The 27,781-nt window shown below is 49.3% G+C and overlaps 1 protein-coding gene across 1 annotated transcript; it reads left to right on the top strand.

Moving 5' to 3' along the window:
• LOC134013042 (DENN domain-containing protein 1B-like) lies at positions 1-27,148 on the top strand. The gene is made up of 13 exons (XM_062452780.1): positions 1-408; positions 1,894-1,939; positions 3,628-3,729; positions 12,064-12,189; positions 14,040-14,141; positions 16,874-16,964; positions 17,290-17,330; positions 18,636-18,671; positions 19,024-19,080; positions 19,899-19,985; positions 25,443-25,522; positions 25,931-26,150; positions 26,327-27,148. Exons 1-13 carry the CDS (start codon positions 338-340, stop codon positions 27,119-27,121), a joined length of 1,854 nt encoding a protein of 617 aa, XP_062308764.1. The 5' UTR covers positions 1-337; the 3' UTR covers positions 27,122-27,148.
• The last annotated feature ends 633 nt before the right edge of the window (positions 27,149-27,781 follow it).

Raw genomic sequence — 27,781 nt, 5'->3', positions numbered from 1 at the left:
GGATACCTGCACGTGTCACTTACTGTCTAGTTAACTGTGTATCTTTACTTCCTGTCTCATTAACTGCGTGTCTCTCTACTTCCTGTCTAGTTAACTGCGTGTCTCTCTACTTCCTGTCTAGTTAACTGCGTGTCTCTCTACTTCCTGTCTAGTTAACTGCGTGTCTCTCTACTTCCTGTCTAGTTAACTGCATGTCTCTCTACTTCCTGTCTAGTTAACTGCGTGTCTCTCTACTTCCTGTCTAGTTAACTGCGTGTCTCTCTACTTCCTGTCTAGTTAACTGCGTGTCTCTCTACTTCCTGTCTAGTTAACTGCGTGTGTCCACGGTTCAGCAGCCATGCTCTTCCCCATGTTCTGGCAACACATCTACATCCCTGTGCTGCCTTTCCATCTCCTGGACTACTGCTGGTAAGACTACACACACACACACACACACACACACACACACACACACACACACACACACACACACACACACACACACACCATGCACATAGATGCACACACACACACACTTGCGTCCGAACACACACAAACACACGCTCACAAATGTATCACATTTGACTGATTCTCGTTCATTTGTAATTCCCTCTGATAGAACCAACCTGTTTGAGTTGAATGCTGATACGCTGCCATTAAATAACACACACATACACACACGCACACACGCTGCAGTTCTTGCAATTCTTCTCACACAGTGGTCCTGTGAGACCTCTCGACACGATGATCAGAGCGGACGGTCTTCCAGTCGTCCTTCCTATCAGTGTGGTTCCTGCTGTCTCATCGCCCCCTGGAGCTCCCTGCCGGGGCCCAGCCAGGCCTCGGCGTCTTAACCGACATGGTCGTAACCACGACGATGGTTTAAGTAGTAGTCCACCTTCAAAGACATGTAGATACAGCGTGTTGGCTTTCTGTCTGAGAAGAGGCCTCGGAGAACGGTGCACTTCAGATTCTTGGTTGTCTGCCATGTCTTCTGTATGCACAGTATGTTGCTTCGGATTAGCATCTGCGAGGTGAATGACATGGATGGTATTTATGACAACCAAAACAATATTTTAAGTAGTAATTCACCTCACAAAAACGTAACAACTTTTTCTGAAAAAGATGCTTCATATTCCAGTCACAGAAAATGGGCACAGATTGAAGGGATTAAATTAGAATCCCCACCTTACAATAATGGATGCTGTGCTTAGCGTAACTGATTTTTGGTTCTGTGTGCGGTGAGAAGTTATTCATCACTGCCGACATAACGGGATTGTGAGGAACACTGTTAAAGCTCATGGTGTTCTACTCTGTGCTACTGGCTGTTCTTCGACATGGGATTGGATTACCGCAAAATTAGATTTACGTTTTTAACAGTGAGGAGTGTGTATTGGGGGGGGGGGGGGCTGGGGGGGAGGGGGTGTGTGATCATGAAAGGTAGAGAGGATAGAGAAGCAGAGCAGGTGCTGTGTTTCTAACCTGATTGAACCAGTGGCCTCAGAACGGAACCTAACAAGCCAGGAAGTGTAATCTGATTACTGAGCCCCAGCTTCAGCCCCAGCCTCGACCCTAGCCTCAGCCCCAGCCTCAACCCTAACCCCAGCCTCGACCACAGCCTCGACCCCAGCTCCACACACTTAAGTACGGTCCATCTCCACCCTCCACAACGCTCCCACACCAATTCAACAAATCCCATTATCGCACCGGTCCGAGCCCCGTTGATTTCTGGGAACCGTACGAAGTCGCTAACGTCATTATGCTCTGCCGGCACGCCCTGCCGTAGGTTCATCTCGTTAAAGCCCCCCCCCCCCCCCCCCCCTGCCGCCATTAATGTGTGGCTACCCCTCAGCCTGAAGGAACCCTTAATAAGACATGGATCTAATGATTGGCCTTTCCTCTCTGTTCCCCCAGCGCTCCCATGCCCTACCTGGTAGGAGTTCATCTCAGCCTGCTGGAGGTGAGTTGCTCGTTAACGCTTGCTCATCCTGACGCTCTGGTTTGGTGGAAGGGTTTTTACCTGGACATTGTACCCACAATGTATGTTTGTATTATCATAAAGTCTGAATTTTTACAGTTTCATATTCTGCAAACTAAATTCTAAATATAGACAGTCCTTTTTTTGTGTAAATATTGCAAATAGATAAAGATTGATTGATTGCGCTTTATGTAGCGGACTACTGTCAGACGTTTGATTTTATTATATATATATTTATATATTTTTTTTTTATCTTGATGATGTAATATTTACTTTGACGCTGCCACCATTGAAAACAAAATCAAAACATTATTGACAGAATACTTATTTTTTTTCATCACTGTGAATTCTAAACAGAAATATATATGAAATAATATGAAAGCTATGAAAACAAAGAGCCTTTCTGCTTCATGATTAAAAGCTGTTGGGTTGGTTGTAGATAGACCCATCTCTGAGTACTGCGCTGGTGTGTGTGTGTGTCTTGTCTGTCCATGAGTGTGTGTGTGTGTTTGTATGTGATTTTCCTGACTGTAGCGGCACTGGCAGTATTTATCACACTGCGTCGGTGACAGTCCCCTGTTCGCCGGTGCATAATTAGCCCAGATCAACATGCAAGCCTACGAAGAAGGACCTGTCACAAAGTGACAAACTAGAAAATTCACACACTCTGCTTTTTCCCTTCCCTTCACCTGCCTGCTCCGCCGCCGAAATAATTGTAGAGTTTGTTGCGATCTGTACACAGACTGCACAGCACAGCATCGTTGTCCTGACGCATGATGTGGCGCGCTTGGAAATGGTCGCGTGCTTTGAATGTTTCACGAGTGCGCCATTTTTCATTTGGCTGTGCCGCGGAAAGATGTGGGGCGACTGTGTCATTTGAAGTCTCTCGTTCTTTCTCTGGCTCTGGGAGGAAGACCTTGGTGAGGAGGGGTGCTGCGTATACACACATATACACACACACACACACACACAGACACACACATATACACACACACACACACACACAGACACACACATATACACACACACACACACACACAGACACACACATATACACACACACACACACACACACACACACAGACACACACATATACACACACACACACACACACACACACACACACACACACACAGTACGACTCGCGAGCTTGTTACGGAGGAACAGGGGAAGTGTTCACAGCCCTGTGTTGTGTGTTCTGTTTTGGAACAGTAAAAGTTTCTTAATGGTTCTGCTAAGAACGTGATCTGATGTCTTCTTACTACTGTAGTAGTAAGTAAGGGAAGAAATGTGTTGGGATCGCGGTGTGAGTAGTCAGTAATGATCAGGTACATTTCATGACAATGCATGTGCATCCGCAAATAACATCGACACAAATGAGTTCCGGTATAGTATAAAAAAAATAATATAATATTTTTTTTGGGGGGTGAAAACTTTTACTACGTTTACATTGTCATTGGTGTGACTGGATTTTTCTGCATTCACAGGGGGTTTTGTTTACACTGAATATGATAATTATAATAATAAATAAAAAACGTATAGATGCCAACCATTTTTCTATACGTGACAAAGAAAATCCAAATAGTCATTATTTTTCCGTAAGGGTATTAAAAGAGAAAAGTTGCATTTTTACAGGGAGCCTAATTGGCATCTGTGGTTGTGTCCTCAGAGGGTTCGGAGCAGGGCACTGGAGGACGTGGTCATCCTGAACGTGGACACTAACACACTGGAGAGCCCTTTAGACGACCTGCAGAACCTGCCCGCTGACGTGGTGAGCTCTCACACACACACACACAAACACACACACAGACAGGCGTACATGCGCACACACCAACACACCCTCGCACACAGACACCCACACACACGTACTCACACAAACACAGACACAAAACCTTTTGTATTTAGCATGTCTCATTACACATGTTCAGTCGTTTTCACACATCCACTCCCTCGACTTTCTACCACGCGTTCTCCTGGCCTTTCACTGTGTCCGCCCACACACACAGTCTCTCTCTCTCATTTTCCTTCTCTTTGTCTATCTTTGTCTTTTTCTGTACTATACATAGTGTACTGTACACACACACACACACACACACACATTCAGCCTCTGTGTCCTTCCCCTGGTCATTAGCAGATACAGTGGTTGAGTCTTCACATCGCTGCTGTCCAAAGTTAACTCACGTCTAAAGTAAACTCCCGTCGAGTGACACTCGGTGGGGCCGCCAGCGTTCCCGGCCATCAGAGACGTGGAAACGCTCCGCTCTCCCCCTTCATCTCCCTCCATTCTAATCATTATTTTTTTTTTTTTACAAAGGCTGCCTTTCCTGCCGGCCCGGTGGCACGCCGAGGAGAGGCGCGGGGAAGGGAGAGAAGGAGCGAGCGCTTCGAGAGGGGGGGGGGAGGAGAGGCGCGGGGAAGGGAGAGAAGGAGCGAGCGCTTCGAGAGGCGGGGGGGGGGGGAGGAGGAGGAGAGGGAGGGAAAGAAAGGGGCCCAATTACAAGCCCGGCGCTCTGCAGCCACCTGCCTGCGTTTCGTCTCTTTAATTAATGTAGCGGTGACACCGGTCAGCGCAACAAACGGAGCCGGCGTCGGGGTCACCCCACCCGCCTGTCATCCGTCCGTTTGAACACGGGGGGAATCTGTTTGTTTTTCTTCCTCTCCTAGGGAAGGTAGGGGGGGGGGGTTGTGTGTATGTGTGTGGTGGTGGTGTGTGTGTACGTGTGTGTATTGGGGGGGGGGATGGGGGGGTGGTGCTGTGTGTATGTGTGTGTGGGAGAAAGGGGGTGGTAGTTTTCCATGGCTGTGGGGCCCTGCTGGAAGCCTACTGAACCAAGCCAGCGTAACTCTACTGTACTGCTGACTACCTACAGTACTCTACTCTACCTCTGTACCTATTCTGTGCTGGGACCGTCTCTCTCTCACGCAGTCTACCTCTCTGCCTGCCTGTCTGTCTGTCCGCCTGCCTGTCTCTCTTCCTGTCTGTCTCTCTCACGCAGTCTACCTCTCTGCCTGCCTGTCTGTCTATCCGCCTGCCTGTCTCTCTTCCTGTCTGTCTCTCTCTCTTCCTGCCTGCTTGTCTTCCTGCATGTCTGCCGTGCGCCCAGGGACTCCAGTCCTAAATGAAACAGCAAACTGAGTTTGTCATAAAAGGCAGCCCAGGCTTTTGAACGTGATAGAGGGAGAAGAAAGGAGCCCTTTGTCTTTTGCCATGTGATAAATTAAATGTTGCCTCAGAGCTCATCTTTGATCACGCCTCGCTCAGCATTTCTCACCCGCTAACGATACGCACTCTGCATATCATGTCAGATTACGCCACCTGAAATGGGAGACGTCACCTGCGATAATATATTTATTGCCACAATTGTGTTTTCCCAGTTGTTTGTCCTTTTGCGTCAGCTGTTCCCTGATCACTGGGGGTATTGAAGGGGTATATGAGCAGGCGCTAATTGAGAAGAAGCCACGGGTCTCTTGTTAGTTTGCTTGTTAGTTCTAAGGAGGTGCCACGCGACATCTGATGCACGTGTGTGATGTGCTGATGCACGCTTTGTTTACGTACGAGGAGGAGGATGGGTTGATGCATCGCTCGGTCTCTCAGACGGCGAGAGCGAAGTCTTAATTAACGCGGAGGAGGAGGAGCAGGAGGAGGAAGAGCAGGAGGTTTCTCCCGCTAGTCTGGCTGCGTCACGTCGGGTTCCTCTGCCCAATGCTGCTACCCCTCTCCTCCCGCCGGCCTCCTCCGCTCCGGACACAGTCCAGGAACTGAGAGAGAGTCTAGAGCCGGCTGCTTACGCTCCAAGAATCCACCGCCTTTCAAGATCTATATAGAATCTAAATTATATAGTAAAAAAAGGGAAAAAAACTGGAGAACTGAGCCACGGGCAATTTTTGCGTTTCAAGTGAAAAAAAAAAAGAAAAGTGAGGGCTCTGATATTGATTTAAGCCCAATCCTTTAGAGATTCTTCTAATTGCAACAGAGCAAGACTGTGGCTGCATGTGGACTCTATTAAAGCCCAGGCTGACCACTAGCCCTGCTTATAGTAGGGTCAAAGGTCACATTTGTCTTACATTACCTGGCCCTCTGTCAGACAGGACCCCTGTGTTGGCTGTGCCGCTGCCTGCCTCTTAATGGCCTTTTCCCCCAATTTCACACATAATATTTGTGATTTATTGACTATTACAAATGCTACCATGCTAGTAGTGCTTCCGTTCTGTGCCCAAGAAAAAGAGAAAGATTTACAAATAGAGAGAATAATTGGTATTAGGTCAAAAATAGGATGTGGTGGATCTTTTGGGAATTATTCCTGACATTTGGTTTTATTGGAAACACCAGAAGTCGCTATGGTAAAGGTCTCGTGTTAATTGTGTTTTTGTTAAGAATTTGTCTGCTTAACACGCACCAGGTCAAGCTTAGACTCTGGTTGTAAATATTGTTTCCTCGTAAATCTTTTTCTTGACAAAGTTGTACTGTCAATTGCTGGAATTTTCTAAAGCAAGTATTTAAAATAGTATTATATTTATATTAATATGTCCTGTCCCCAACTTCACATTGACAGGGATTTCACATGTTCCTAATGTTACCATTAACAACAAATAAAATTAAAAGGCATAGAGTCAATATAATAATTTTTTTTTAAATTTAAGGTTCCCCTTTTAATTTGTTTTTAGTTCTTTGATTGGTTCACTGATGGAAGAAATTCGATTTTGAATTAAGCAGTTTTCACCTTTGCCTTGTCATTTTTTGGGGGGAAGGTTAAATTATTGTTCCCAAACACTATGAATGTAAGTCTCTATGGATTATGTATGTTTCATTAAAATCAAGGAGTTGACAAATACCAAAAAATAAATACTTAATAATAAGAACTAGACTTTTTATTCAAAGATCAAGGTGCTTTCTTTTACAGAGATCTTTGCAGAATTCTCCCACGTAGTGCGTGCAGTGATACAGTTATAATTGGGTTTAGAGCGTGGATGTTTACTTCGCTAGTCATTAAAAGTATCTAAGAATAGCAAATTAGGAATTTATTAATTCTGGAACCCAACAACGTGGGACCGAATGCGATTTTCATTTGATCCTGTTGTTGATATCGCACCTGTGACTGAGGAATTTATTCATGTATTATTCTGTCTGTGCCACACATTCAAGGTAACACACAATAGCTAGCGTCTTTTATTTTTCAGATGCACGGCTTCAGATCGCACCCTAATTCCCTCTCTTCTCTCCCCCGCTCGGTGCTTTGTTGACAAGTCGTTCCATGCACTCCACTGCATCTGATCATCTGTGTTTCCAATCAAGGGGGAGAATTTACGAGGGCACACCTACTTCCTGTATTTCCAGACTGCAGTGTGAAGTTTACAAATGCGGGAGAAAGTGAGATGATGTCTTGCCTGACTCTCCGGAGATCACCTGGCACACTTAATCAAACAGCCGAGCTTTAATTGGGAGTTCAGCTTCCGATGCGCTGAGAAAACAACAACATCATCAGCCGCCAGCACACACACACACACACACACACACGTGGGTGCGCACACGCGCGCACACACAGACGTATCAACACACACTCGAGCCTCGCTAACATACCACGAGTCCCGCCGACAGCGAGTGTTCATCTCTCCAGGAGAACCAGCTGACATTCAGACGAGGAGACAGCTTCCACGACTCTCATTCGTCTGCTCGGGTTGCAGTTGCTCGCCAGCTTGTCTGGGGCCCTGGAGCAGCTGAGGAGGGGCCACGTGGTCATGGGGGTGGTGGTGCTCTCCACACGGCTGGTTCCCTCTCTGGGAAAGCCACAGTGGAGCGCTACAGTGATTGGCTTGTGTGCTTAGAGGAGTATAGGTGTGTTATCTCCGGGTTACTGTGACAACCTCTGAGAGGAGTTTAAGTGTGTTATCTCCCCCCAGGTGATACAGTACCCAGGTCCAGTACAGTGCTAGCCCCCCAGGTGATACAGTACCCAGGTCCAGTACAGAGCTAGCCCCCCAGGTGATACAGTACCCAGGTCCAGTACAGTGCTAGCCCCCCAGGTGATACAGTACCCATGTCCAGTACAGAGCTAGCCCCCTAGGTGATACAGTACCCAGGTCCAGTACAGAGCTAGCCCCCCAGGTGATACAGTACCCATGTCCAGTACAGAGCTAGCCCCCTAGGTGATACAGTACCCAGGTCCAGTACAGAGCTATACCCCTACGTGATACAGTACCCAGGTCCAGTACAGAGCTAGCCCCCCAGGTGATACAGTACCCATGTCCAGTACAGAGCTAGCCCCCCAGGTGATACAGTACCCAGGTCCAGTACAGAGCTAGCCCCCCAGGTGATACAATACCCAGGTCCAGTACAGAGCTAGCCCCCCAGGTGATACAATACCCAGGTCCAGTACAGTGCTAGCCTCCTCTAAGTGTTAGAGTTCACTGTGGATTACAAGTCAAAGACTGAGCCCCAGTGCCCACTGTGTTAACTGTTGAAGATGACATTTAGATGGGCTTAATTATGTATGCAAAACTCTGCGCTCACCCGGCTAGCATGATTTAAGAGGTCAACTTGACAAAGTAACCCCACATCAGGGAAAGCTACTGCGACTAAATTTTAAAAAATAACACACACTCACACATACTTTGAATGAACTTGGTGCGAATGGATTTATGGTTAATAACTTTTTTTTTAATTATTATTATGTGTCCCCTTAAGAATCCACTCCTATTATTTACTGTAGTTTATTGTAAAAAAATATTAATATAATATTTTTACTTAAGTTTCAGTTAGTGTTTATGTGTGCGTGTGTGACTTTGCCGATCAGTGTGTGTGTGTGTGTCTGACTTTGCAGTTCAGTGTGTGCACACAGTGTACATTCCGACTGCAGTACATCAAAAGGAAGCGAGAGGTTTTCATAACTATTTCTTTTTTTCTTTGTACTTCTTTAATTGCGTCCCCATGGCTTTCTATCCCTGGACAGAATCTTTAACTAAACATTTTTTTGGTACAAAAAAGTTATTTTTTTAACCACACACAAGTGTCAGGGTCATAATTTGGGAGTTTTATGTGAGCTTGTGCTAATTTTGTTGGGTCTGATGTATTTGTTGGGTTTTCCACTTTAATTCTCGCTATAATTTTTTACCATCTCAACTTTGCATAGGCATAAATATTGTTTTTCTTTTTCTATTCTTTACTGAATCAAGACGATTATTAGTTTTTTCCCATATTTTATGCTAATTGTCAGTGCTGTGAAGATGTACATAAATAACCAAGAAACATAATTAGGGCTTTTTTTGTACCTTTTGCCAGTGGAAAACTTACATTTAGACTTGTTTCCTGGAACTTGATCTTCCTTGTTTGGGAGCTGAAACCGTGTGTCTAGAATATGGCAGATGACCTGAACTAACATGAGACCAGTTCAGTCAACATCATTGACTCTTCAGATTTGTTGTTTTATGTGGATGTAGATTAGTTTCTGAGCTTGCATATAACAAGTTAATCCGTTAAATGGTGGCCCCTTACTGTGTGTGTGTGTGTGTGTGGCCCGCTCGGTAGTAGAATCACCTTCAGTCGGTCCCGTCTCTTACCGGCAGAGCCCATCATTGCACCTGCTAATTATCTTCTCCAGCTGGAGAGTTAAATGGAGATCTGTTCTCCATCTGACCTCTGACCTCCTGCTCTTTACGTGACGTACTTCAGGCCCTGTTTGGGGGTCGCCGGGCAGGGTCTTAATGAGGCCCCGTGTCTGCCCTCAGTGGGCTCCCCGCCTCCGACGCCCCGCTTTCATCCTCTCCCATCCTCCCTTGATGTAAATTGAAAAGATCACAGCTATGGGGAAAAGACCTATACTGGAAAGGCCTCTCTGCATAGATTATGAATATCATAACTCAACTGTTTTTTTTTTTTCTCTCTCTTTTTCTTTCTTTCTTTGGTTCCCCCGCTCTCTCGCCCTCTTCCTGGCTCCTTACCACCCTCCCTCCATCTCTCTTTCCTCCTCTCTCGCTCTCCTCTCTCCCTCCTCTTTCCACTGTCCCTCTCCTATTTCGTTCCCTTTCTCGCTCTCCCTCCTTCTCCCCCTCCCCTCTTTCCCTCCCTATCCCTCTCTCTGCAACCCCCCCCCCCCTTCCTCCTCTCTCTACAATGCTATCGTTCTAATTGGACCCAATGGGGGAGTCTTACTTTGATCTGATCATCGCCTGTGTGACTTTACACTAAAAAATGTCACTGCCAAATAGGGTTATCACCTGTGGAGCCGAGGCCTCCTCTGATGCTCACTCTCCTCTCGTTAGCACCGCTCAGAGTATAATAGTTAATTAATCTGACAGAGTCATTACCGCTCCAGCGTGCATGATGAGACGCGCGCGTGCCGCAGTCAAAACCCAATTATTCATCGCAAGTGTGTTCGTTTTTTTCCCCTGTCTCCGACGTGTTTACATTGCGTTACCCTGTACGGGTTTCGATAACGCATCGTGGGTTTCATTATTTGGCTAAACAAAATAAAAACGTCGAAAATATGCTTTTTTTTCGGAAATACATACCGGAGATGTGTTTTGAAAATCTCTGTGTCACTTAACCGACGTTTTATTCCACCTCACTCCCAGAAACAAAAGTTTATTGTGTCTCTCTCTTTCATTAAAAGAGAATTAGCTAGCGATAGTGTAGCTGATGGCGTGCAGAACTCACCATCCCCTAGACCCTGTCTTCAGGGTCTCCCCCCAGTTAGAATGACAGAGTATTTGCTTTGATTCTTCTGGAACCCCCCACCATCCCCCAAAAAAGAGTTGAATGATTTGCAGGGGAACCAGCAAACTCACATAACCATGAAATATTTATGAAAAATATTGCAGCTTTACATAAACATAAAAGCATTTAGCACAATGAGTGAAAACTGTGATGACACTTGTTATATTAACCGTGATAAACTTCTTTGTTTGATGCTTGTGAGCATTTGCCATGGCAGCGCTGGGACACTGCGGAGAGCAGAGGAGCCCAGGGGAGGAGGAAGAGATCCTCGTTTTGTGCCTGTCCCACATTAAGATTTCCTCTCTCTCTCTGCCTCTCTCTCGGCCTCTCTCTTTCTCTCTCTTTATCTCTCTCTCTCTCTGCCTCTCTCTTCGCCTCTCTCTTTCTCTATCTCTCTCGCCCCTGAATGAACACTGCTTTTCCTCCCTGCTACTCTCAGACAACTGTGTCGGCTCCTCTCACTGGTGCATACAGACAAGGGAAGGTTCTCTCAGAGCGCGCTCCCTGTGTGTTTGTATTTGTGTGAGGGGATTACAAATCTAACTGCTGTTAAACAGTAGTAGTTCAGTGTTACAGTTACAGGAAAATGCGTCCCATGTCTGGGTCTGTACTTCTAAAAACGCACAGCCAGCAACAGAGAGAAGGCAACTCTCTCCCCCCACCCCCCCACCTCCTGGTCAGTAGGACTGAAACGGCAGCCGTCCTGAAACAGGCCACCCTGTGCCCCACTCCTCTTCAGACCCAGGCAACCCGTGCAGGGAACACTCGCTGTAGAGATCACAGTTCTAGTTGTGAGTTACCCCGGGACACCGTCTTGTTTCACGGACCAAGGAGGAAGAGGAGAAAGGGAAAAACAAAGTAGAAGTGATTAGAGGGAGAGAAGGAGAGAGAGAGAGGGAGAGAGAGGGAGAGAGGGGGAGAGAGAGGGGGAGAGAGAGAGAGAGGGAGAGAGGGGGGAGAGAGAGAGGGAGGGAGAGAGAGAGAGAGAGGGGGAGGGAGAGAGAGAGGGGGAGGGAGAGAGGGAGAGAGAGGGGGAGAGAGAGGGGTGTGATGGAGTCTGTATAGTGGCTCCTCTTCCTCCCTCTCCGCTGCTCCCGCCATCCTATTCTCAATTAGCAGAGCAGCAGGTGCTCTCGGCAGCACAACAGATAAGCTGGGAGGGAGGAGGCAAGCTTCTCTTTAGCTTCCAGTCTTTTTTTGGGATGACCTGCAAATGTGACACTTCACACCCTCAATGGGTCGGCTGTTCCCTACACCAATTTCAGAGGTGATAATTTAACTTTTACCCCTCTCTCTCTCCCCCTTTTTTCATCCACTCCCCACCTCGATCTCTTCCCCTTCCTCCCCTCTCTCCCCCCTCTCCTCTCTTTCTCTCTTTATAAATTTTTCTCTCAGGTTTCCTGTCTGAAGAGCAAGCTGAAGAAGCAGTCCACCGCCACAGGAAGTGGTGTGTCCAGGGCGTTCCTGCGGACTCAAGCTGCTCTGTTTGGATCCTACCGGGACTCCCTCAGATACAAACCTGTAAGATTCCTCAGATAGAAACCTGCTTAATAAGCCTGTAGTGTCCTGCCATGTGTACATTTCCCGAGCCCAGTCAGATTCCAGTTGTTTCTGGACTGATTTACATTTAGTCATTTAGCAGACGCTCTTATCCAGAGCGACTTACAGTAAGTACAGGGACATTCCCCCCGAGGCAAGTAGGGTGAAGTGCCTTGCCCAAGGACACAATGTCATTTGACACATCCGGGAATCGAACTGGCAACCTTCAGATTACTAGCCCGACTCCCTCTCCGCTCAGCCACCTGACTCCCTTAGTGGCTGAAGGTTAAAAAAGAAGAAAAAAATATGTTTTCTCCCGCTGAGTAAAGGTGGGCTTGTCTGAACTCCTGAAATGTCAGGGAAGCTGCAAAGAGCTCTCTTGTTTTGAAGCTCGATTTTAGCCACTTCACAGTATCACTCGCTATCCAAACCCTTAACATTTCTCTCTCTTTGCTTATCAATTGAAGCTGTGGTTGAGCACTCAGCAGACTATGGTTCGTCCAGTTTGTCAAATAGCAGAGCCTTTGTACAGCGGCTTTGAGAATAATTGGAGTGTGTAGACTCCCGCAGTGTGGATACATAATTGATGTTGTCTCTGTTGTCTGTGTACAGACAGTGTACGTGAAACATACTGTCTTCCATCAGACAGAAACACTTAAAGGAAAGTGTGTGTGTGTGTGTGTTTGTGTGTTGGCGTCACAGCCTGCCATCTCTCCATAGGATCTCAACACACACATTTACTAACTCCACAACAACCCCATCTCCAACCGCTCTGGCACATAAGCTCACTGCATAGATCTAATCTGGTCTCCCGAGTATCAGTGCCACCGTAAACAAGAGGCCCGTGGTGAACCATCCTGGAGGGGCGGATTTGTTTCGACACATAACGCAGCCCAGCCAGAGAGATCGCGATAGCCCCATATGCATTGACAGACGGGAGGGAGGTTGTACCAAGGGGCCCCTTGCTGAGTGTGTAAATGAAATGATGCAGGGGGGGGGGGGAAACGATAATGAGATATCAAGCAAAATGGCTGATGGTAACAACATTATATAGGGCATCAGTTTTTCTTCCTGGAGCAGGCCGCCTGTTGTCCGTCTCCTCAGAGTGCACACCCGTGAGAGGAAGGGGGACCTGGAAATAGGGTCCGTTTCTGTAATCGACGACGTCTGGTGATGGGTTGTAATTCTGGTGAGGAGACGTCTCTGCTGAACCCGTGTTGGCGTTGGAGACGGGTGGAGTTTAAGGAATAGGCTCCAAATGAGACCGGAACATTCCTGTTCTTCCCACCAAAGTGATGTAATCTGAGCAGTGGTATTACCCTTAAATGGGACCAGCCTCAATAGTGTGTGTGTGTGTGTCGTTTCTCACCCTAACGCAATAACGTTGTTGAGCATATATGCTAATGATGGTTAATTTGCGTGGTGTAATTTCTGCAGGCTTCGCTTGATTGGCTAACTGTAGCTGTGTTGTCATCGCTAGCCTATAGCCTACAGGCGGACTGTAATGATGTAAGATACTGTGGTGTACAGTAATGTGTGTGTATGTGTGTGTGAACAATTATGTCTGTGGCACCAAGTGTGCTGGCGGAGGTGGGCACTGTAGTACTTTTACTACCGGTAGTAAAACAATCTCTTGGAAAGGTCTGGAAAGATTCTTCATGACTCCTCATCCCTTCATCCTCCCTTGGTGTGCCTGAAGTAAGAATCCTCACTGTTTATCATGCAGGTGTTTTAAAAGGTGCTTTGACAGCCCGGGGTCATTTCCCTTGAAGCGAATTGTGTTTTGTGTCCACTGAGAGCGAATCACCTCCTGTGTTCTTGCCGTTGTCCAGGGAGAGCCAATCACGTTCTGCGAGGAGAGCTTCGTGGCCCATCGCTCCAGCACCATGAGGATCTTCCTGGAGATGGCCGTCAATCTGCAGCTCTTCAAACAGGTGTGTGTGTGTCTCTGACTGTGTGTGTGTGTGTGTGAATGTGTGCGTGTGTGTGTCTCAGAGGGTGTGTTCGAAACGCAACTCTGGACCTTTTAAACAAACAGGCCGACGAGCCTACGATCAAACGTGACGGTGTAATGGAGAGTTCCTCTCCTGTCTCGTGCGCGCCCGTCTCCCCTTTGCCAGGGCACTGTTCCCCCCCGGCCTTGATGACCGTGTGATTTACACTCAGGCTTTTGTTTCGGACGCCCTGCCCGTCCATAACTTTCCCAGGCATCGGAAGATAGCGAGCGCTAGTTCAAAGCCTCCCTTCCCACCGTGCTCCCGTCTGTGTGGTAGCTTAGCGTAGGGCCGTTATCTCCATCACCCCCCCCCTCCCCCTCTCCCACCCCTTCTATCTCCTCCTCCTCCCTGCTGCAGTGAGAGAGGCCAGCAGTACTCCTCAGCTCTGCTCTGGCCCTGACCCACATCCGCTTACACACACACAGTCTTACACACACACATTGACAAACACACTCCCTCCCTTTTTGGGAAAATTCTTTCTCTTTATCTCTCTCTCTTTCTGGCTCTCCCTGGACCTGTCGGACACACACATACACACACTCTTTCAGACGAGGTCCATCTCGACCCATCCCTATCGCCGCCCGTTCAGAGCAGAACAAGTGGGGGAAAGCTGCCAAGAGAATCTGGAGGAATGGCTGTCAACAATAACCTGCTTTCTATCAACCTTCACACATAGACACACACATGTGTACACACACGTATGCACGCACACACACACACACAGACATACGGGGACACACACTTATGCACTTGCACACACGCGCATAGGTCGGGAGGTACTTAACCCTCACGTTCTGGAACTCCCTGGTTCTAGAACCCCCAGCGGGGGGGGTTCATGTTCTAGAACTCCCCTGCATCCATGTTTGTCAGTGGTCAGCCGCAGGGCCGGGAAGTAAAGGATCAAAACCAAACCACAGAACAAGGAGCTGTGTGTGGCCCATCAGAGCGCGGCATCTGAGCACATCGGGTCGTCCATCCATCCCGGCCGTGTCTGACAGCAGGCGAGACGTCTCACTTCCTCTGCGTCGGCAAACAGACGACTCGACAGGTGCGTCAGACGAGAAGAGCCACGCCCCTCTTCAGATATCCACAGACCAGGCTCAAACCCCCTCCCACTCTAGTACAGCCACAGGCCTCTTAGCAGGACTCACTCACTGCCTCTTTGGATCAAAGCCTCCGATTCCATTATCATTGTCATTATTGTGATTTGAATAAGGAGGCAAATAATAACATTCGACAGAGGAGTTGAATGTTTGTCTGCGTGAGCACAGGATGGAGCAAGCTGCGCTGTGTTCTTGTGTTCTTACTTCTCTCTCATCTCTCTGAGATCTGCTTTTGAAGCACCAGCCCCTCGAAAAACAAAAACAAACCCCCCCAAACAAACGCCGCGTACGCACACTCCCACGCTGAAGGCAGGCCGCGGCGAGCCCTCTGTGCGTTCTGGAGAGGCCATTGTCTGCCTCCGGGTAACGCCTAATTACGGACCTGGAGTCTGGAGAGGTAATCCTGGGTAGGAGGATGAGGGGGGGGGATAAGTGAGGCTTTGGCGAGGTGATGATTTGGGTTGATTATGTGCACTAATTGGGCCAGTGGCTGAAAGCTGCAGTCTCATCTCTCATTAAAACAATCTAATGATGGAAGTTCCCCTCCACCAGCTCAGCCGGTGAGCAGGGCGCTAGTTAGCTAGCTAGTTAGCTGCTGCCCCTCTGAGACATCCACCCAAACAGATGATAAACACTACACCCAGACACACACTGGACTATAAATAGCTCTCCCAGCAAGGCCTGTAGGCCGAAGCCAACCCCAACATGGGTCGATCATAGAGGGATATTGGCAGCTCAGTGGTTCAGTGGTTTGACTGCAGATCAAGAGGTTGCAGGTTTGATTCCCCCTCTGTGCATTGCCTTGGATACAAAATGGTCTGCTGAATAAGGTGCAGCTGGAAGGATAGGCGGTGTAACCTGTCTGTGAGGACATGGACTGTTTTAGGTGGTTTTGGTTCTGGTACCAGTCGATCCTCACATCTTGAGCCGATTCACCCGTTACTCCTGGGACGGTACCAGGCTGCTGCCTGCTGCCTCAGAACCAGAACCAGACCTCTTATCACGAGCCACGCCGATAAGAACTCTTTGATGTTTTATGGCTTTTATTTGATGTCTTTGTTGTTTTTTTTTGTTTTTTTTCTTCTTTCTCTCTTCGGTCAGTGGTTGTAAAACCTCCGCCGTAGAGACTGTCATGTCGGAACGCCTAGAACATTCCGCCGTTTTAGTTCCATATTCATCGCAGAAGCGAAGGTTTGCGTACGAGTGCGCGTGCATCCATGTTCGTGAACGCGTGCGAACACGTGTGTGTGTGTTGGTGTGTGTGTGTGGGTTAATAACTGCCAGGTTATTACAGCCGTATTTATGAGATGTGTTTAATAACCTCCATGTGACAAAGGGAGGAAATGAAGTCGCATGGCGATGCTGACGGTGTGTAGCGTACACGTCTGCCAGCCTAATCCCTCACCTGCTCCCCATTACCAAATCCCTGCCACCCCCTTAATCTGGGGCAGGGGCTGGAGCAGGTAGGATTAAAACGCTCTGTGGTGTGCTGTGTGTTTTTTCACCTGGCTCCCCCCCCCCCCCCCCCCCTCCTTTAATAAGCTGTGCTGTTATTTATGGTTGCAGTTTATTGACGGCAGGCTGGCCAAATTGAACGCAGGCCGAGGCTTCACCGACGTGTTTGAAGAGGAGATCACCCTGGGGGGCTTCTGTGGAAGTGAGTGGATCAAACATGGGGCTGGTCTGGTCTGGTCTGGGCTGAACTGGTCTGGGCTGAACTGGTCTGGGCTGAACTGGTCTGGTCTGGGCTGAACTGGTCTGGTCTGGGCTGAACTGGTCTGGGCTGAAATGGTCTGGTCTGGGCTGAACTTGACTGGGCTGAATTTGTTTGGACTGGATTTGTTTGGTTTAAACTGGACCAGACTATTCTGGTTTCTTATATCCATCCCTACACAGTCAACAGCCTAACATACAGTAAAACATATTTAGGAACAATGCTCTCAAGTGCTCATGCTAAATATGATGCTCTGTTCTCCCTCCAGGTAATTCCAGATCCTATCAACAATGGATGGACACTGTGAAGGTAAGCAGGAATCAGATTAACATGCTGTCTTTCAGAATAGCTGAAGAATGTTCTGTAGAATGGGAGCAGCAGAAGATGGTGTTTCTGGTATTTGGTTATTGGAAGGTGGGGGTGGACAGGAGGGGGCTGGTGTTGGGGGGGCGGTTGTGGATGGGACGGAGGGAGAGTTGTAGTAGGAGGCTGCCTGGAGAAGTGGTCTTCGCTCCACGTGTCTCCGACGATTGCAGGAGGACAGTTGAGATGGGGAGGGAGAGGGTGAGAAAAGGAGGGTGAGGGAGAGATGAAGAGGAAGAGGGTGAGACAGGTAAGTAGAGGGTGAGACAGGGAGGGTGAGACAGGGAGGGAGAGGGTGAGACAGGGAGGGTGAGACAGGGAGGGAGAGGGTGAGACGGGGAGGGAGAGGGTGAGACGGGGAGGGAGAGGGTGAGACGGGGAGGGAGAGGGTTAGACAGGTAGGGAGGGTGAGACAGGGAGGGAGAGGATGAGACATGGAGGGAGGGTGAGACGGAGGGTGAGGGAGAGATGGGGAGGGAGAGGGTGAGACGGGGAGGGAGAGGGTGAGACAGGTAGGTAGAGGGTGAGACAGGTAGGTAGAGGCTGATACAGGGAGGGAGAGGGTGAGACAGGTAGGTAGAGGGTGAGACAGGGAGGGTGAGGGAGAGGGTGAGACAGGGAGGGAGATGGTGAGACAGGGAGGGAGAGGGTGAGACGGGTAGGTAGAGGGTGAGACAGGGAGGGAGAGGGTGAGACAGATAGAGAGAGGGTGAGACGGAGAGGGCGGTGATTGGACATTTGACGTGACAGGCTCCCGTCTCCGGCGTGGCGTGTTGATGCTGTCAGGGAACACGGACACAGCTCTGTCGGAGGGAGCGTAGAACATAAGCCCCCGTTCTCCTCCCGTCAGAGGGAGCAGAATTAGTTCTCCAGAGTGCTCTTCAAAGGTTTGTTAAAGTTCACATCTGCTGACTGACAGGGATCTATAAAGAGCTGCCTTTCACCTCTGCTCTCATCCGGCGCTCCACTCCAAACCGCCTGCCATTTACACATTTTAGACATTTAGCTTCTCCACGCTGCCTCTGAGCTCTCCGAGTCCTCGCACTAAATACCTGGGAGGGAGGGATGGGAAGGAGAGGGAGAGAGAGAGAGAGAGAGAGAGGAAGATGGGGCGAGGGAGAAGAGTACATGGAAAGTGAGATGGGTTCTGTGTGGACAGAGGACTGCAGAGACGGAGTGAGGATTGCAAGACTGCAACGTGTGTGTGTGTGTATGAGAGCTAACTAACGGAGAATGTGTTGTGTGTTTCAGAGGGGAGGAGCTTTGCTCAACACTGCAGTGACTAAGGCAAGTCCAGCTGTGAGAATGCCCCCCCCCCCCCAATTATTCAGTAACTAAAAACTCTGTACTATATCCCAAACTCAAATACCATAAGCTGGTATTAACAGGCTGGTATTACAGACTGTCAGTTAAGCTTCCTCTAGAACGGGTCCTGTGTGTGTGTGTGTGTGTGTGTGTGTGTGTGTGTGTGTGTGTGTGTGTGTGTCGTTTTAGTCCGGTTGGCCTTCTTCCCCAACTTCTGTCTTTGTGTTTTTGTCCACGGGGATCAAAGCATGTCTTGATGTTACATGAAACCAGAGAGGAATATTAATGGTACCTGTTTGGACTACTAATGTGTGTGTGTGTGTGTCCCTCGCAGGCCAGGAGTCATGCCAGGCAGGGCATTAAGGGCATGAGGAGCAGACTGAAACAAAGGGTGAGCAATGTGATGTTACACTTCTCCAGGGCTTACAGTACACACACACACACACACAGGATTACACACATTTAAAACACACACATTGCACACGTACAGACACTCACACACTCACCCACTTTATACCCAACACTGCTTAGTATGTAGGCTGTGACTGTGATGGTGGTAATGACTTGTGAGGACTGCGTGGCTCTTTGTTCCGGGGTGCTCAGCCCCCTCTGGCCCCCCCTCTGGCTGGTGCCTGTCATGTCCTACAGGCCCGGCCGCTGCCTGGTCTTTGTGTGCATATTTCATCAATGATTTCTCAAAGCTAATGTAACGAGGTGTTTGTTTCCATAAGGCTGACGGCTTTGATAAGGCAATCACATCTTGGGCGTGTGGGCCAGAGAGGGGAGGGGGTCTGGTCGCGTGTGTGTGTGTGTGTGTGTGTGTGTGTGTGTGTGTGTGTGTGTGTGTGTGTGTGTGTGTGTGTGAACAGTGGGTGTAGACTTGGTTTAGCCAGATAACCATACAGGTTGGAGTTCCTTCCTGGTGGTGTGTGAGGGGTCAGGGAGATCTCAGATCAGTACAGCAGGACGCCAGACACGCGTTCAATAGAGCATGACTGACCTTGGATAGAAGTGGGATGAATGCGTGAGTGTATGATGCCACAGTGGTGCATTCTCATCTAATGAGATCTGTCTCTACATTCATCTCTCTCTCTCTCTAACCATCTCTCTCTCTCTCTGCATATCTGTTCTTTTCTCTCTTCCCATCCCCTCCTCCCTCCCCCCATCTCTCTCTCTCTCTGTCTCTCTGTCTCTCTCTCTGTCTCTCAGGAAGAGGAGGAAGGGGGCCTGACCTGTGCTGGCTCTCCCACCAGCACCAAGAGCCTATCGCCACGGAGACTGCAGAAGATAAGGAGGGTCAGTGTCTCTCTGTCCTAACACACACACACGGAGAGATACATGCACGTGCGCACACACACCTCTACTCTACTGTAGCTAGCAGGTGAACGGCTGGTGTGCTGGGTTTATTGATAAGCAGGTTCGGACCCGATGTTCAGTTGTTGGAAGGTCATGCCGTTCCACAGTCCAGAGGCATGACGGTCGGCCGTTCACAAGCGTTCTGCTCGGTGATTCCTGTGGACAGACGTCTGACAGTCAGAACCCCCCCCCCTATGAAGTCGTCCTGTTATGTGGTAACTGGCACATCTAAGTCAGCGTTGCTTAGATGTTCTGTAAACAGACTCCCAGGGGTAGATGGTGACTCAACAACAAAAGAAGGAGTTACAATATTAAACTAAAGTCCAAATAACCTTCTGTAGTGTTTCTCAACCTACTGCACACTACAGGGTGTGTGTGTGTGTGTATTCAAAAACAACCGTGGCAGTGTTGACCAGCAAGGTCAGCTGATGATGTGGTTGCCGTGGCCACGCCCCGGTCCCAGTGTCTCTGTAATGAGCTGTGTTACTCCCCTGGTCTAGCACCAGGATGGGTCAGCACGCAGGAGGGGAGGCGTCCGAGGAGAGCACTAATTGGGGGTTTTCTAAAGGGCTGTCCGGAACCCCTCCCCCCTCACACAGGTTTCTGAGACTGAGCCCTGTGCATTGCCACGGTAACGGGGCCCAAGGGAGCACTGGTGCAGAGAGAGGAGGCAGTGTCCCAAAGCACTGCTCTCTTCCTTTCTCTCTCTCCCTCTCTCTTATTCTCATTCTATCTTTCTATCTTTTCTCTTGCTCTTTCATTCTATCTATCTTGCTCACTACTGCTATTTAATTCAGTCAATTGAGAAAAGTGAATTGAATGTAAAATAACTTAATTCATCATATTATGCAAAACAGATCAGAATAATTTGATTAACTTCAGAAATATTTGCTTCATCATGGACTTTCCGCTCTGTTGAAGCTATCTGGACCCGGATTCTGTACCTCTACCTTAGTCCTGCTGGACATTAGCACAGACCCAGACCTGAGCCTAGCCACTGGCCTATACACAGATTCAGTCCCATCCCCATCCCTAGCCTCATCCCCATCCCTAGCCTCGTCCCTAGCCTCATCCCCATCCCTAGCCCCAGTTTCATCCCCATCCCCAGCCTCATCCCTAGCCTCGTCCCCATTCCCAGCCCAGCCCCATCCCTATCCCCAGCCTCATCCCCAGCCTCATCCCTAGCCCCAGCCTCATCCCTAGCCCCAGCCCTAGCCTCATCCATCGCCCCAGCCCTAACCCCATCCTCATTCCTAGCCCCAACCCTATCCCTAGATGCCTCATGCTAGTTAGAGAGAGAAGCCCATTCATCTGCTGTATCATTCAGACACACACACAGACAGGGGCCCACAGTGGAGTTAGGCTCACAGTTTTACAGACATGTGATCCTGCTCCAAGATCATAATTCCTCATACATGTTTAGGATTCATCCTTTTCTGTCATTTGTTTCTCTCCTTGTTAATATCTTTTTACATTATTTGTGATGTAGCGACATTCATTTAGATACTTAGGTAAATCACCTTGTTGATTTAAGGACTTAAGATGGACAGGTGTTATTTTATTAGCACAAAACAAGTGTTTGTCTGCGCGTACATAACCTTGTGTGTGCACTGCTGGTGTGTGTGTGTGTGTGTCCTGGTGTGTGCTGGTGTGTGTGTGTGTGTGTGTGGGAGCTGTGAGGGCCGCTGCACCCAGAGTGACAGCAGCTCTGATGGTGACACAGCTCCTTCCTCTGGCGCAGCCAGCCTCCACACCACAGCAGGCCAGGACGCAAACACCCATGTGACACACAGGATATGGAGAAGGGGGGTGTGTGTGTTTTGCGTGTATCTGTCTTTACGTGTCACTAGGAGATTATAGTTTGAATACTCATAAAAATAGGGAATGACGAACACTCAACTGTGTGGTGACATGTGGATGAGAGACACGTTCGGTGTGTTTTGTGACTTTAACGGGGACGTGTGCGTTTGGTAATTGTCTTTCCTCTGGCTCCATGAACCCTCAGCGGTCAGGAACAGATATTCCCTTCTTGCCTGAAACTAAAGTGCCATCTGCTGGTGGCGCAGGGGTACTGCACCCACTAAACACGTTTGGTGATTTTACGGCGTCGTTTTGGTCTTCAGCAGAATGTGCAGAATCTGTCCCCCCCACTCCCTTTCGTCTTTGAGACGGTGTTTTAAAAGCGACAGCTTTCAGAAGCAGCCAGTTGGACACAGTGGGGCTCAGTGGATCTAGCCTCAAACGCTGTCTGTGGTTTTAAGCGAACGCCTTTTAAAGAGTGAGACGCACTTGGCCTCACTTCTAGCCACTTCTCCCCGGCGTTTGTTTGCATTTTCCAGGCATATCTTCACATTCCCTGCCAAGCTGTGAGATCAGTGCCCACTCAGAAATACCATATGAAATGTATAACGTAGGCCTCGGTTATAAAAGCCAGCGTTACTGGCCGCGGTGCAGAGTGACGTGATTGCTACGCATTACTGGTCATGCGGACGAAAAAATGGAGAAGTGGAAAGCAAGTTTTTTTTTTTTTTCCTTCAAATATTTCTTCTAGTGGACGTTGATGACTATTTTCCTTTCGTAACCACATAAATGAAAATCGAGATTTATTGTGTCGTATTTGAAGGATTTAGATGCCCAGTTCCATCGGCGTTCCTCTAAATAGATTTCCTACCTTGGCTGTCGTCGTTGGAAAGCAGAAGCCTGACAGAGATGGAGTCCAGGAATACCTGGCGATATTAACTGCATTTCCCCCAGCTTTTGACTTCCCTTAATATATTGTAACATGCGTGTAATGCCCCTCATGCTATGTGTATTTCCTACATTATTACACAGCATTAGTACGTAGTGGGAGAGGAAAACTCACTTTGTGTTAGCAGCTGCTGGAGATGAGTCCTGAACATGTGGAGAGGCCTCGTCGACAGAGTTTACCTTGACGGAGGGAAACATCAAGTCCGTTGGTTTATTAAATACACTATCAAAGACGCAAAACCGCACGATTCATCATCCCTCTTCCAAACCGGTTTACTCGGTTTCAGAGACGGACTGCTTCTGTTTGCATGGTCCATTTGCTGTCTTTTCCCAGCACTCTCAATCTGTACACTGTGAGGAGAGAGGGGGGGGGGGGAGACAGGTATAGAGTGTTAATTTAGCAGACACTTATCCAAAGTGACAGGAATCGAGCCTGTTGAATCTTTTGATCTACAATCAAACACTACCAGAGAGAGAGACAGAGAGACAGACAGACAGAGAGAGAGAGAGGATGAGAGACAGAGAGACAGAGAGAGAGACAGAGAGAGGATGAGAGAGCGTGACTGCGCCAGTCCGTGGTGAGACGAGGGACAGGAAGTGAACATGTGTGATTGTCTGCAGCCATGTGCAGGGCTGGGTAGACGGAAAGCTCTAGAAGGGTCTGGAAGGGTGCACCTTGTTTTAATAAACACCTAGACACACCGAGAGGCCATGCCCTGTAAACATGCCCCACTGCTCACGTGAACAGGCTGACTAGCTTCAAGCTCTGCGACTGTGTGTGTGTGTGTGTATGTACATGACTATGGGTACACAAGTGCGTGTGCTAATGCAAGTGTGTGTGTGTGTGTGTGTGTCATTGTGCGTGCATGGCATGGGTGTGTGCCATGCTCGGGGGTGGGGTGCGTGCACCCCACCCCCGGTGAAACACCCCCAGTGTTTCACAGGTGCATCTCATGTCTCTTTGGCTGCCTTGTAGGACTGTGGCCAGATTTACAGCCCTGGCACAGGGATCCATTAAAGCCTTTTTGGGGATCCCAGGCTTGGACCTCTCTGTAATCGTTTTCATTATGGCTTCCAGCTACTAGAGAGAGAGAGAGGGGGAGATAGAGAGGCAGGGAGAGAGAGAGAGAGAGAGGGGAAGAGAGAGAGAGGCAGGGAGAGAGAGAGGCAGGGAGAGAGAGAGGCAGGGAGAGAGAGAGGCAGGGAGAGAGGCAGGGAGAGAGAGAGGCAGGGAGAGAGAGAGGCTGGGAGAGAGAGAGGCTGGGAGAGAGAGAGGCAGGGAGAGAGAGAGGCTGGGAGAGAGGGTAGAGAGGCAGGGCATGGCAGCCTCTGCCGCCTCCACATGTGGTCCTGTTTAGCCCCATGGCTAAGAAGCTTAAGTGGCCACTGCACACATTTCTCCTGCGTTCGTTTTTATGGCGAGGAAGGTTAAAGCCGTGTGTGTGTCTTATGTGCGTGTACATGTGTGTGTGTGTGTGTGTGTGTCCCCTAACACCCAGCCCAGTCCTCCGGTCTGCCCTGGCCTCTCAGTCCTAAACGAGCCCGGCCAGAGACAGGCTACATTCCGCTGTCTGGCTGGCACTGGGGCAGCTAATCAAGACCGGCTTGGTGCGCTGCGGTAATGCTTCCCCCTGCTTCCCATTCTGGGGAGCTTTTAGGTCCCCCCACCCCCACCACCACCCCTCCTTCTCCCTATCCAATTTGTCTCTTTCTTTAGCTCTCCAGGGATTTGTGTCCCCCTTTTCTCTCTCTCTCCCTCTCTCCCTTCCTCTCTTTGGGGTGTGTAAAGGACTGCTCTGTCAGGTTTTGATAATGAGGCAGAAAGAGAGGGGGGAGAGAGAGAAGGCAGAGCAAGAAGAGGAGAGGGAGAGACGGTGGGAGAGGGAGGTAGAGGAAGAGAAGGAGGGGTAGAGAGAGAGGTTTAGGGTGCCAGAGAGTCAGTGTATGAGTGAGAACACAGGCAGTGGTACTCAGCAAGGCATGTTAATAGCAGGCCTGAGGCCAGTGTGCTGCCTGCTGGGGAAAGGCTCCGTGCTGGAAAAGCTCGCTCCTTTTACTTGGCCATTAAACATGTTACACAGGTGGCTTATAAAACAGATTGGGCCTGCACCTACACCCTGACACACACTGATATCACCCCCACACGCCCACAACTATCTCACTGGAACTCCTCTAACAACACGGTCTGGGGAAATAGAGATGCATACATAGAAATACAGGGGAGAGGTATAGCTCAGTGCTAGAGCATTTGACTCAAGGCTCGCAACTAACTTTTTTTCCCCTCACTGTCCCAGTACTGTCCCGAAGTACAAAATGAACCGTCCCAAACTGAACTTGACCTGTCCCAAGATGTCAATTCTTGTGTTTTGACATTCTGACATGAGTCTTGGTTAATTGCAACACTATTTAAGTAATCCATACAGTCGTAGGGCTCAAATCAATGTCTGTATTTCAATGTGAATACACAATCTTCTTGTTTGTTTTATGGTGGGGCTAACACAATTCTTGGTGTGGCTGTAGAAAAAAGTTTTGTAAAGGTTTGAAAAAAGTTTCTAAAGGTTTTGGAGAAAAAAAATCAAAAATTAACAAAAATATTTTTTTTAAACAGATGGAGTGGGTCTCCCCTTGACTAGTGTTTGTTTCCCACAGAGTCATTTGACAAAGTATCCCCTGAGAATGGGATGTCCAGACTTCACCATCGATGACGATGAACTGGACACAGCCAGCAAGTATGAAAACTTTATTCAAACACACTTCCAGTCATACACGTGTGTTTTGGGTCTGGTGTTATTAGCGGTGGCTGTCTTAATGTTAACTGTATGTTTGGGTGGAAATGCGCTGGTGCTCTACTTTGCTGAGCCAATGCTGCCCTCTAGTGGTGAAAGATAGTTAAGGCTTCTCGAAAGAATATATTCCCCATGGTCCCCAACACACTGGATTAGCCCATGTGTCTGACATTATACTATAACATACTACTGAATTATAGATGGCCATTTCCAGCATGCTACTGAATTATAGAATACTATTTGTATTTATGTATTTGGGTAGAACAGGTCCTCTGTAAACTACCTGCTCTCAGGACTGAGTATCTCTACACCTCCTTCCTCCCCCCTCTCCCACAACTCACCCCCTCCTAGGATCTCGTCTGAAGACAGTGGCGAGGTGCCGTCCTACACCGAGGACAGCGACGATTCCTATTCGCTGGAGCTGGACACCGACTCCTCCCAGGCGGGCGGGATGAACCTACTGGAGGAGATCCTGGACTCTCTGAGCACCAGCACAGAGCAGGGCAGACTCAGCGCAGCCAAGAGCCTGGACTTCTTCAGGTCCATGGAGGACATAGACTACACTGCTGCGGTAAAGGAAGGGAGAGAGAGAGGGGGAGAGAGGGAGAGAGAGGGAGAGAGAGGGGGAGAGAGAGTGTGAGGCAGGGAGTGAGTGGATGTTTTTAAGTGAGTGTGGGAGGGAGATCAGATCTACTTCCTAACCCTTTGCCCTCTTTCTGCTCGCCTTATTGTGCCTTTCTGTTCCAGAACAAGCCCAACCCCCAGAGTGAGAGTAACCAGCTGTGTCCCAGTGGTGAAGGGGGAGGCGGGGGGGAGCAGGGGGGCTGGAACATGGGTCAGGACGACAGTGCCGTCCATGGGAAACACCTGCCCCCGTCCCCACGCAGGCAGCCCAGCCAGAGGGGGGGAGACCCCCCACGGGCCCCTCTGACTCCTGTCCCAGCCTCCGCCCCGACGCAGGCCGTGTGTGCCCCTCAGCCCCCGGAGCGCTCCAGTCCTCCCCTACTCCCAGCGTTGCACCAAAACTCCCAAGGACCACCCCCCGTATCCACCCTCACCCAGTCCCCATCCCCCTCATCCCCCCACAGGAACCCCCACAGCACATCGCCTACCTGCACCTCCGGCCAGCCACTCCCCCAGGTCAGGTATCGCACCATCTCGGACCCCCAGGCCCAGTCCGAGCCCCAGCCCCAGGCCCAGCCCCAGCCCCAGGCCAGCTCGTCCATCCTCCGCAGGAAGGTCCTCTCCAAGGAGACGGTGAAGCAGTACCAGGACAAGGCCTTCCTGAGGCAGACCAGCCGGAGCGGGAGCAGGCAGCCTAGCGTGCTGGTGCCCTGGGAGCGGGAGGCCTGCGGGGGGGAGGAGGAGGCGGCCCCGGAGCCAGACAGGGCGTCGGGGGTGGAGGGCCAGGAGAAAGGCCTGCTGGAGGAGATCGAGTCCATGTGTCGTCTCAGCTCGGCCTTCCACACCAGCATGCAGCTCTCCCAGGTCCACTGCAACTCCAGCAGCAACTCCTGCAGAAACAACACGGACAAGTCCTGAGTCGGGGTCAGGGGTCAGGGCCACACTTTTCTACTTGGAGGAGGGGGGGAGGGGGGGGACGGTAACCCTGGCAGGAAACAGGAAATGATGCGTCTCTGACCTGTGCGCTGTGTATTACTCTACAGTCCCTGTGAAGTTGAGTGCCCTGCCGCACGAAACCCAAACCCAGCTCATCCTAGACGACGCAGAACCCAATGAGACACTGTATTCCCCTCTCTCAAACCGAGACATTTCAGTCTGACAGAATGTTTGACCCTTTCGAGCCTGTGATGAGTCGCTCTCGTCAAGAAGAGGTACGACTCGCGCTACATGGTATTAACATCCCTGTTCTGAACAAAACCACGTCTAAGTATTAAAAAAAGACAGTCACACCTCCTGAAATGAATTCAACATTCAATCGATATGCATCCAATAATATTTAAGAATCATTTGCTAATAATTAATAACGTAAAATTCATTCAATATTCTATAATCCGTCATAATAATTCAATATGAATACACTGTATAGATGTTTTAACACGGTGCCTTACACAGGCCTGACCAACGCCCTGACCGTACTGGTAGATGGTGACTCAGTCTGGCAGGGTGGGACTATTGAAGCCTGCTCCTGGCCTGCTGTGTTCACAGACAGTAGTCTAATCCACACTGCTCACCTGGAGG

This window comes from Osmerus eperlanus, chromosome 26, assembly GCF_963692335.1.
Source record: "Osmerus eperlanus chromosome 26, fOsmEpe2.1, whole genome shotgun sequence".
NCBI classification, from domain to species: domain Eukaryota; kingdom Metazoa; phylum Chordata; class Actinopteri; order Osmeriformes; family Osmeridae; genus Osmerus; species Osmerus eperlanus.
This window is presented reverse-complemented; position numbering and strand designations above follow the sequence as displayed.